The sequence below is a fragment of the Chiloscyllium punctatum genome, chromosome 4, assembly GCF_047496795.1.
Source record: "Chiloscyllium punctatum isolate Juve2018m chromosome 4, sChiPun1.3, whole genome shotgun sequence".
NCBI classification, from domain to species: Eukaryota; Metazoa; Chordata; class Chondrichthyes; order Orectolobiformes; family Hemiscylliidae; genus Chiloscyllium; species Chiloscyllium punctatum.
In genome coordinates, this window is record NC_092742.1 from 84,549,205 (window position 1) to 84,561,580 (window position 12,376).

General features: G+C 42.9%; 1 protein-coding gene across 1 annotated transcript in view; it reads left to right on the forward strand.

The window, feature by feature from the left end:
- Positions 1-12,376, forward strand: part of LOC140476493 (uncharacterized) — a 68,986-nt gene that overhangs the window by 26,090 nt on the left and 30,520 nt on the right. Inside the window, exon 8 of the mRNA XM_072569201.1 lies at positions 4,683-4,828. Within this exon, the coding sequence (XP_072425302.1) occupies positions 4,683-4,828 (146 nt within the window). The remainder of the gene's footprint in view (positions 1-4,682; positions 4,829-12,376) is intronic.

A 12,376-nucleotide genomic window follows, 5' to 3' on the forward strand; every position in this document is an offset into this window, starting at 1 on the left:
GAATCTGCAGAAAATGAGATAGATTGTGAACTCTTTTTTTTCACAGATTAGAAATAAGCAGAAACATTTTTTTAAAATCTGCCCATCAACCTAGAAAGATAGAAATATAGGACGGGATTTTACCAAAAATCAGCCAAGTGTTCATTTTGCTGACTTTCATAGAGGGTTTCTCCCTGTGAGCTCTAGTGAGATTTCTGACATTATTCTCTGAAACTCGTCTTCTTACCCACCTCTCTGTGGAACTCTGCTTGCCCCATTTAGCCTCTTGTCAGAGGTGGAAGTGCTCACCAGTGCCAGACCCTTCCAGGATTCATGTTGCCATTGTTGAAGTCCAGTCAAGAATTGCCAGCCAAGAGGTGGTACTGGATGTAGGTTTGCTCGCTAAGGTGGTACAGCAGACACTTCATTGCGCACTGCAAAATATATTGCTACTTAAAAACCAAACTACCCAGTTGGTCTATTTTTATCCCATCCCTGTGTTGTTATTCTCTGCAATGCCAAGTGTAGCCTAATGTCTTCTCACAATTCAATATGTGACCAACACATACTGAAAAGTCCTCGAAAACATTCTCTTCTATTAAACAATAGCAAAAGTTAAGAAACTAAACCTACATTTGCTGTCAGGAACAGACAGGACCACTTGCCTCTTCAGCATCAACACACTAGCAGCCAATGAATGATCAGTGCACCAGCTCACATCCACTGGAACAGGGTGTCAATTAATTCCTGTGTGGTTTATTGTGCCTGATGCTGTGGGAAGCCACAGATGCCAGGAAGCCTCAGTAGTTTGGAAGGATAAGATGGATGAGAGCCGTAGTCGAAAGCTGCCACAGGACATTGGTTAGGCCACAGGACATTGGAATCGGAAGGGTGACCTGATAGAAGCTTATAAAATCATGAAGGGCATGGATAATGTGAATAGCCAAGGTCATTTTCCCAGGTTAGGGGAATCCAAAATGAGAGGCCAGAGATTTGATAGGGGAAATATTGAAAATGGACCTCACAAGTAACATTTTCATGCAGAAGGTAGTGCATTTGTGGAATGAACTGCCAGAGGAATTGGTGGAGGCTGGTAAAATCTGAATTAGTACATGAATAGGAAGGGTTTAGAGGGACTTGGGCCAAGTGCTGACTAATGGGACTTGATTAATTTAGGATATCTGTTTTACATGGACACGTTAGACCAAAGGATCTGTATCTGTGCTACACAAATCCATGACTCTAATAGTGAGACTATTAGCCTTGCGGGAGGCGTGTGCAATGATAGAGTTGGTGCAAATATGAGGTGGCACAGAGAAGATGGGTTAACTTACCCATGTGGAGAGCAGAATGACTTTCCTGTGATACTGCTCTGCATTTCTTCCGGCCAGGGAAATGGCACTGACCCAGTTTGATGCCAGCAGCATCTGTTGCCGTAGACGCCACTGATGATCCTGTGCAAAAGGGATGGCCCTCCCCCTCATGACCCTGACCACCAGGACCTGCAGTGCCTCATCCATGAACAGGGGGCCAACTTCCCTTTCTCAGCCAACTCCTTTCAGAAGGTCATGATTTGGAGATGCCGGTGTTGGATTGGGGTGGACAAAATTAAAAATCACACAACACCAGCTTATAGTCCAATAGGTTTATTTGGAAGCACTAGCTTTCTACGTGCTGCTCCTTCATCAGGTCATGATTTGAGGGTGCTGGTGTTAGACTAGGGTGTACAAAGTTAAAAATCGCACAACACCAGGTCAGAGTCCACCAGATTTATTTGGAAGCACTAGCTTTCAGAGTGCTGCTCCTTCATCAGTGGGTTTGGAGTATAAGATGGTAAGACACAGAATTTATAGCAAAAGTTTACAGTGTGATGTAACTGAAATTATATATTGAAAATGACCTTGTTTGTTTGTAAAGTCTCTCATCTTCTATAATGATATGGAGATGCTGGTGTTGGACTGGGGTATACAAAGTTAAAAATCACACAACACCAGGTTATAGTCCAACAGGTTCAATTGGAAGCACACTAGCTTTTGGAGCACTGCTCCTTCGTCAGGTGGTTGAGTGAGCAGCGCTCTGAAAGCTAGTGCTTCCAATTCCACCTGTTGGTCTATAACCTGGTGTTATGTGATGTTTAATCTTTTAGAATGACCATGTTGGTTTCAGTTCTTTCATACGTAAAACCCAGAACTTTTTTAAAGTTACATTCTCAAGTGAACTTTAACAAGAGGTGCCATGTCGGCCCAGATAATGCATTGAAGGTGTGAGGAGCCCTGTGTGAGGCTGTCTGTGCCCCAATGTTCAGACTGATTCTATTTCTGAACAAAGGGTTTACAGAATCTTACATGGATTCATGCAGTTTTTGAGCAAAATAAAATGTAATTCTGCAAGTCCAAATTCACCCCACCAATTTATATGTGTGTGTGTGGGGGGGGTGCAGCATATGTGTTGAAAATGTGTTGCTGGAAAAGCGCAGCAGGTCTGGCAGCATCCAAGGAACAGGAAAATCGACGTTTCGGGCATCAGCCCTTCTTCAGGAATGAGGAAAGTGTGAATGAAGAAGGGCTAATGCCCGAAACGTCGATTGTCCTGTTCCTTGGATGCTGCCTGACCTGCTGCCCTTTTCCAGCAACACATTTTCAGCTCTGATCTCCAGCATCTGCAGTCCTCACTTTCTCCTCTGCAGCACATGTGTATTTGTGTGAGTGTAAAGGGAAATAAGTCTGTAAGAGGGTGCTTGTGTGCGTGTGAGTGTGGGAGTGTATGTGCGAGCATATGAGAGAGGGTCTACGTGAGCGTATGGGTCTGTAGGAGCGTGTGTGTGTCTGTGTCACTGTGTGCATCTGTAGGAGTGTGTGCGTGCGTGTGTGCGTGCATGTGCACATGTGTGAAGTGCAGTGGGGTCACCTGTAGTGTGACATGAACCCAAGGTCCCAGTTGAGGCCATCCCCATGGGCACCGAACTTGGCTATCAGACATGGGCACCGAACTTGGCTATCGGCCATTTTGCACACACACACACACGCCATTTTCACCAACTTGAGAATAATCCTCCGCCATTTTCACCAACTCCAACACAATGCCACCACTAAACACATCTTCCCTTCCCTCTCCCTGTCTGCATTCTGTAGAGATCATTCCCTCCAGGACAACTTAATCCACTCCTCCATCACACTTAACACCTCTCCCATCACACACGGCACCTTCCCATGCAATTACAGAAGGTGCAACACCTGCCCCTTTACCTCTTCCATGCTCACCATCCAAGGCCCCAGACACTCATTTCAGATTAAGCAGCGTTTCTCTTGTACCTCTTTCAATTTGATCTATTGCATTCGTTGCTCCCAATGTGGTCTCCTCTATATCGGAGAGACAAAACATCGACTGGGTGATCGCTTTGCTGAGCACCTTTGGTCTGAATGCAATCAGGTCCTGGACCTTCCCGTGGCTTGCCACTTCAACTACAATCCTGCTCCATGCCCACATGTCTGTCCTTGGCCTGCTGCAATGTTCCAGTGAAGCCCAACGCAAACTGGAGGAACAGCATCTCATCTTCCGACAAACAATCTAGGTCTTTTTCAATATATAAATTTAGTTGCATCACACTGTAAGCTTTTGCTATAAACTCTATGTCTTACGATCTTATACTCCACAATCACCTGATGAAGGAGCAGCACATAGAAAGTTAGTGCTTCCAGATAAACCTGTTGGACGACAACCTTCTTCATCAGGTGGTTCTGGAGCAGAATCATTAGACACAGACTTTATAACAACAGGATTGCAGTGTCGTGGAATGTAATATTAAATAAATTTAGCTTACGTCTTCCATTTTTTAGAATGATCATGTTAGTTTCGGTTCCTTTATATGTAAATCCCAGAACATTTTTCAAGTTCCATCCTCAAAATGGCTTTAACAATACGTGTCATCTCAGCTCAGATAATGCATTGAAGGTCTTCAAGTCTGCGTCCCAATGTTAGGTCAGACTGATTCTATTTCTAAAATGGGATTTACAGAATCTTACATGGATTTATGCAGTTTTTGAGCAAAAAGGAATGTAATTCTGCAAGGTGGTAAAGTTGCACACCTAGAATGGTAATGACTAGCCTGCAGCATTTCAACTGGCACAAAGCTGGGCTTTAAAATGGCACCCTTGGCACTTATGCTGAAAGGTCCCATCAGTGCTGAGCACACCACCTCATCCACCCACCACCACACACACACACACACACACACCCTCTGTGAAACTCCCAAAAATTGACGCTTAGCTAATGTACAGGAAGATTCAGCCCATAATCTAAATTATAGAGTCACAGAGTCTTAGAGATGTACAGCCTGCAACTGCACAGCTTTTTGAGATTAGATCCCATCTATTATTTCAGGTGGATATAAAAGCTCTCATAATAATTCAAAGAAAAGTGAGAAAGTTTTCCTTGATGTCCTAGCCAATGTTTATCCTTCAACCAGCATCATTAAAGCAGATAATCCTGCTATACATTTCACTTCTGTTTGTGAGACTCTCCCGTGTAAAAATTGGCTTCTGTGTTTCCTACATGACATGAGTGACTATTCTCTGCAAATAGTTACTTGGGGACGATGTCCTGTAGTTGTGAAAGATGCTACATAAATGTAAGTTCTTCCTTTCTTTGTGAGGAATAAGTGCATATGCCTGCAGTTTGCAATAATCATGTCCCTCTGATTCTAGACGATGCAGATTTTATTTGCTGGTGAAGCAACACATCGGAGCTACCACAGCACCAGCCATGGAGCACTGCTGTCGGGCTGGAGGGAGGCTGATCGACTGATCAATCATTACTCCACCAGTGAGGAAGAACATCGTCAGACAAATAAGTAATTTAAATGTATCCATGTAGTAATGTGTCGGAACATTTGAAACTTGATTCATCAATATAACCAATCAGTCACTTTTTTACCCTTCCATTTTGAAGTTTTATTTTAACTATAAGTCAACTTGACCCAAGCTTTTATCAAAGAGTGTGGTGCTGGAAAAGCACAGCAGGTCAGGCAGCATCCGAGGAGCAGAAGACTCGACGTTTCAAGCATAAGCTCTTCGTCGGGAATTATTCTTTCTGACTCTGATCTCCAACATCTGCAGTACTCACTTTCTCCAAGTTGTTATCAGCTTGGCTGGAGAAATGTGTTTTTACATTAACCCAAAGCTTGTCAAATGTTTCAGCCATTTATGCAGGATTGTCATTGTTTTTAGGACGATTAAAGACCGTTCAGATTGCTGGTTCTCTTGCTCTTTATTGCATGGAACATGCACTGTAAACAAACAGAAATGGTCTTTGCAGGTAATTCAGTGCGTTGATGAGAGCAGTGTATTTGATGTGATCTACATGGGCTTCAGCAAGGCTTTTAGAGTCATAGAGTCATAGAGATGTACAGGATGGAAACAGACCCTTCAGTCCAACCTGAACATGCTGACCAGATATGCCAACCCAATCTAGTCCCACCTGCCAGCACCCGGTCCATATCCCTCCAAACCCTTCCTATTCATATACCCATCCAAATGCCTCTTAAGTGTTGCAATTGTGCCAGCCTCCACCACATCCTCTGGCAGCTCATTCCATACACGTCCCACCCTCTGCATGAAAAAGTTGCCCCTTAGGTCTCTTTTATATCTTTCCCCTCTCACCCTGAACCTATGCCCTCTAGTTCTGGACTCCCCGACCCCAGGAAAAAGACTTTGTCTATTTATCTTATCCATGCCCCTCATAATTTTGTAAACCTCTATAAGGTCACCCCTTAGCCTCCGACACTCCAGGGAAAACAGCCCCAGCCTGTTCAGCCTCTCCCTGTAGTTCAGTTCCTCCAACCCTGGCAACATCCTTGTAAATCCTTTCTAAACCCTTTCAAGGTTCACAACATTTTTCCGATTGGAAGGAGACCAGAATTGCATGCAATATTCCAACAGTGGCCTAACCAATGTCCTGTACAGCTGTAACATGACCTCCCAACTCCTGTACTCAATACCCTGACCAATAAAGGAAAGCATACCAAACACCTTCTACACTATCCTATCTACCTGCGAATCCACTTTCAAGGAACTATGAACCTGCACTCCAAGGTCTCTTTGTTCAGCAACACTCCCTAGGACCTTACCATTAAGTGTATAAGTCCTGCTAAGATTTGCTTTCCCAAAATGCAGCACCTCGAATTTATCTGAACGAAACTCCATCTGCCACTTCTCTGCCCATTGGCCCATCTGGTCCAGATCCTCTCAATTGCAGAACTGCAGATAGGTCCTGGAAAACTTCAACAGTTCAGCAAGATATTACTTCTGTCATTGAACTTTACTTACTCGGTGCTATGAAAACATTATTCTAGTCACTCTACGATATGAGCTTTTACTAAATCTGTCCTCCTCATCACTCTCTGGTGCAAGGTTCACCAGCTGTATACTCTCCACTCTGCATGAGCCTCCCTGTTTGTCCAAGAGACTCCACACATACAAATAGTGGATGTCACCACCAAAAGTCTTCCCCTACTATGAAACATGTGCTCCCAGCAGTTTCTTTGTGTAGAAATCAGCAAAAAGCAAGAGAGCGTGAGTGGTGCACTCTTTCAGTTCTGCCATTAGGAATGGCATATAACAGTTAAAATCACGCTATTGGCATACAAAATGGATGTGGGTTCAATGCATACATCTGCTGAAGAGTATTGCATCTCTGTGGGCAACCTTCTGCTGTCTCAGATGAAGGTGGAAAGGCATGTAGTTAGGTGGAACAATCTGAACCTTGCCACCTTCAGCATTTGCCAAAATTAAGTTCTGAACGGGAAGGCCCATGGTCCAACCCGCCAACATCCCTGCACAAGCGGCCAATGAATAATCACTTTAAGTTTGTCTTCCAGTCGCCACTGGGGTTTACTTGCACTTGGGGTAGTAACTGTCCATAGAGAGGCATGTATTAAATGTCAGGTTTTGAACATTTATTTCTTAAGAATGTCAAAAGAAACTTTTCAAAGCTTATTTAGCTTCACAAAACAAACCATACTTCTGGGCTGCAGGTGGGCCAATCACATTGTGGCAAGTGTGGTAGCTAAAACCATGCAGTTAGCTCATGACCTCCTGGAGTGGGTTCCCTCGATCGAAAACACTGAGGGTCTGAGTAAGGGTCTAGGTGTTGGGGAGTGGAGGGGGAGATGTGGTGAGCAGAAGAGCTCCTGATTTCTGTTTGCCTGAAAGCTCTCTGTAAGTGAGACATCCAGTTCCTCACCTCTTGATTCCAATGCGCGGCCTTGCTGGTGGCCTGGACACAGCCTGTCTGCTTTGTGATCTTGGCAGGTCTTCTGGAACAACGACAGTGTTGGTCCCCCACTGGCTCTCCATTCTGACAATGGAATTATAGCCTCTGACCTCAGCTGTGGGTCCTAACGTCACAACATTATAACCCAGAGACAAGGGAGAATCAGACTGATATATTAAGAACTGCTGTGAGCTGACAAAACACTTTGTTTAAAGGACAAAGTTATAAAGAAATCAGCCAGTACTAGTTACACGTTACTGTTTGGCAATCAATTGCAAAAAAGGCAATTTGTGCAAGAACTTGCCACATGGTGACAGTTGCAAAAGAATGTTATTTAAACTAATCTTTCTTTCATCTCATCTGAGGCTTGAGAGTGCAAACATTTTGTTACTCATTAGCTTCCCAATGACAAGTGACTGGTAGTGCTTTATGACTTTGAACTGTAACATACAAATTGTTATCAATTTATGGATGTTTGAACCAAAGTACTTTAACACAGCCTAGAGCGATGTGGGCTAAGTCATCTTGAAGAGAATTGTATGGGAGGATATACCCAATCTGAGAAGATCTATGTTCTGTGAAAATCTGCTTTTCGAGTCAGTAAGTACAATTGAAGGTAGGTAAAAGATTCTAAACCAGACACTGATGCTGATTGTCAATACTGAATACAGATGGATAGGTGGAATTTGCTTACTGTGTGGAGACTGTCACATCAATCTGAACTCAAAGGCCATTGAGAAAATAAATTTAAATACTGAGTATAAATTGCAGACAAACAAGTTTCCAGATCTGGGTTTTAACTGTACTTCAACTGTAGAGAGATTTTAATTGTACCTTTGTGCAAATTTTTCAAAGATTCTTGGAATCAAATTTCAAAGTACGCCTGCTGGTCCATAGGAAGTTTTTTGCAATATGCCATCTTTTCCCAGAAGTATGCTTTTGTTTGGCGAAGTTAAATGAGCTTTGATATATTTCTTTTAACGTTCTTAAGGTAAAAATATTTAAAACATGACATTTAATGCGTGCCTCTCTTTGGGCAAGTGCAAGTGAAAATGAAAGACAATTGAAATTAGAAAATGTTGGAAATTACATAGTCTATGGCTGAGATGTATGCAGAGTTGACAGGTTTGTCTGCGTGTGACAGGTTTGTCTGCGTGTGACAGGTTTGTCTGCGCGTGACAGGTTTGCCTGCGTGTGACAGGTTTGTCTGCGTGTGACAGGTTTGTCTGTGTGTGACAGGTTTGTCTGTGCGTGACAGGTTTTATTCACAGTGCTTTAAAATGTCTGCTCCATGCTTCTCACTCATTTATTCCACCTTGTTCTCTGGCTTTGTTTCTTTTTCTCTGAGTCCACAGCCAAGCTTGACCAATCAAACACAGTGAGAATCAATAATAAACAGACTCCTGTAATAAAATACAGAATAACTGAACACTATAATATACGCTGATCCCTCTGTATCAACAAAGCAAAACAGGTTATGTTTAGGAAGGAAATTGCAACAAACTACCTGGTTCCGATAAAATAATCTAACTTTCCTATTTCATCATGGCTGATGAATATCGGGAATTCATATACCAGCGCTATGAATGGCTGATCATCAGATGCCCTATGATTTTAGAAAAGCTAATCTGCCAATTTCCTTTTGTCAGATTTCTCAAATCCATTTTAGATTTTTTTCCACTTTGAGGAACCTTTATGAGGCATTTCCCAAGTAATCGTAAGACACTCTGCCTTTCATTTGGATCACCTCTGAGATATTGGGATAGTGGTCCAAACTCTGATGTGCATATAGGTTCTCCAACGCAAAGTGGAACTCTCCCCCAAAATGAAGATGCCCCAATATATATCCAGGAGGGCTATGAGTTACTCAGCATTGAACTTGACTGAGTGTGTATGTAGGTCTGGCTGAGAATATGGTACTGTCTAATTGATGAGTAGCGGAAGGGTAATGCCATGATATGAACATGAAGAGACACTGAATACTTCAGCATGTTTTCAGAGCAGATCCATGTGGAAAATAAGGACACCTAGGGAAAAATTGGGCATTTGCCTGAATCAATTGAACATCAGTCAACAGTTTAATGTTCCAAAATGATGGTGGCACAGTGGTTAGCACTCCAGCCTCATAATGCCAGGAATCCAGGTCCATTTCCAGCCTCAGGTATCTGTTTGTGTGAAGTTTGAACATTCTTCCCGAGTCTGTGTGGGTTTCCTCTGGGTACTCCAGCTTCCTCCATAGTCCAAAGCTGTGTAGGTTAGATGAACTGGCCATACCAAATTGCCCCATAATATTCAGGGATGTGTATGTTTGGGGCATTAGTCAGAGGTAAATGTAGACTAATAGGGTAGGGGAATGGATCTTGGTGGATTACTCCTCAGAGGGTTGGTGTGGACTTGTTTGGGTGGCATGGTGGCTCAGTGGCTAGCACTGCTGCCTCCCAGCGCCAGGGACCGAGGTTCAATTCCAGGATTGGGGCAACTGTTGGTGTGGAGTTTACACATTCTCCCCAAGTCTGTGTGGGTTTCCTCTGGGTGCTCCGATTTCCTCCCACAGTCTAAAGGTCAGGTGAATAGGCCATGCTAAATTGCCCATAGTGTTAGGTGCGTTAGTCAGAGGGAAATGGGTCTGGGTGGGTTACTCTTCAGAGGGTTGGTGTGGATTTGTTGGGCCAAATGGCTTGTTTTCACACTGTAGGGAATGAATCTAATCAAAAATGCCATTGACAGTGTGAGACTTGTGCATTGGAAGATGAAGGTATTGAGTTACAGCAAAGGCTGTTAATGGCTGGTGGGAAACACTGAGGTTGTGGGGTATGTTTCACCACTGCTAATGCATTTTCTCCTTGAAAGTCAAATTTAACTTGCTTTTGATAAACGTAAATAAAATATTTTCCTAATGGCAGTGGAAGACTGGAAAAGAAGGGATAAAAACAAATGAGTTGAGGAAAGGAAGCAAGGCGAAATAAATTGTATTTACATAGCACCATTTACTTTTTATTTACAACTGATGAAATACCTTACAGAGTGAAGTCACAGCTGTTGTACAGGTAAGGTCAGCAATCACTTTGTACATAGTCCTGCAATCCTCATCACCCTTACTACCATATCTCTTGGTTGTCATTCAGTCATGCTCTGTAGGTGTTACTGTCATTCCTATAAATGTAAATCCAAAGCAAATTCTTACATAACATTTTCAAAAATAATTCAGAGCCACCCTATGCAAAGCTTTAAGTGTCTATCTTCTATGATCATTGACTTTCCCTTGTGCCCTAACAAAGACTTTACCCGCTGCTCAAAACTTTGGAGGTGAAGGTTGCTAAGGTCCCTTGGCATGGTTGTGCTGGGGGATTTGTGAGGATGAGGTAAAAACAATGACTGCAGATGCTGGAAAGCAAATACTGGATTAGTGGTGCTGGAAGAGCACAGCAGTTCAGGCAGCATCCAACGAGCAGCGAAATCGATGTTTCGGGCAAAAGCCCTTCATCAGGAAGGGCTTTTGCCCGAAACGTCGATTTGTGAGGATGGGCATGCTGGGTTGCAAACTGCAGCATCTTGATAGAGACTGGTTCAGCTGGCTCTGGGACACCAACATGGGAGCTAATAGAATGGATGGTTCGGAAGACAAATGCATCTTTTTCTATGGAACCTTAGAGATTCACAATCCTACAATCCTGAGAACTGTGTGCAGGAATGAACCAACTCTCTGAAACCTATATAAACACTAAACCCCTCAGCCATAGTGGCAGCCATCTGAGAACTAGCACAGGTTATACTTTACCTTAAGGTAAAGTACTGTTATTGTAATTAAACTTGAACCACATCAAAACACCAAGGCATTTATTTCCTCTGCAAATGTGATTAACAACTGGAACCACAGAAATTGAGTCTCTGTATGTCAAGTATTGCAAAATGAAAGCTTTCATTTTTACCAAACCCAATCAAAAGTTTTCTTATTGAAATCAACCATTTTGAGAGTAACCTAGAGCCTTTTCATTTTTGCTTTCCCCTCGATGTTCTCAATCATGTATAGACGCCATGTGGGCATGCAAAGTTACACCCCAGTCCAACACCGACACTTCCAAGTCATGTGGGTATGCCTATACTACACTATTCTGACACTATCAGAACCCATGGTATCTCCTGTTGACTGCTAAATAACATTCTGTAATAACATGCTTGGCTCAACTAGCAGGTCTGAAGCTCAATGAAAGTGAGGAGTTCCACAATGTAAAAATATTCTGAGTTGGTTGAAGATATTCTCATTACAAGCCAACTATTAATGATCCATTTGACTCGGCAGCAATTTCATCTGGTATTAGTATCTCATATAATTTGTTTCTACCATATAATCAGACACAGGCAGTAGTTCTGGGGTTAGGATGGTCAGTGAATAGGAGATCATGCACACCTATAATTATATAATTTCCCATGAATTGATTTGGCTTTATCAGCAAGCAAATGGTTTTCTTCCTTTGTTGTATGTCAGGCAATATCCATTTGTGACACTGTTAAATTTATTTGGAATTATTTGTGTTCTTGATCAGTATGTGCAATCCTAAATCGGTGAAACCAGCCTTGGGGTCCCTTCTCTCTGTCTGCCTCTGTCTCTCTCTCTCTCTCTCTCTCTCTGTTTCTTACTATCTCTGCCTGTGTTTCTTAGTGCCTGTTTAGTTTGTTGCCCCTGAGGTGAGTGGGGAAGGTGGTAGGAGGTGCCATTTGGTCCCAGTTATTTTTGTGTGGGAAGGGGTCACCCATTAAAGACAGCGATGAAGAGGAATTTCTTCCTTCTGAGGGGGGATTTGTGGAATTCTTTCCGCAAAGGGCTATAGATGCTTGGTGTTTAAGTATATCCAAGGTTGACAGACAGACAGATTTTAGGTTTAAGGTAAGAAGGAAACAATTTAAAAGGGACCTGAGGGGCAACTTTTTCACACAGAAGGTGGTGCATGTATGGAGTGAACTGCCAGAGGAAGTGATGGAGCTTGGTACAATTACAACATTTAAAAGGCATCTGGATGGATATATGAAGAGCAAGGGCTTAGGGGGATATGGGTCAACAGCTGGCAAATGGGACTAGATTAATTTAAGATGCCTGATCGGCATGGACAAATTGGATCAAAGGGTCTGT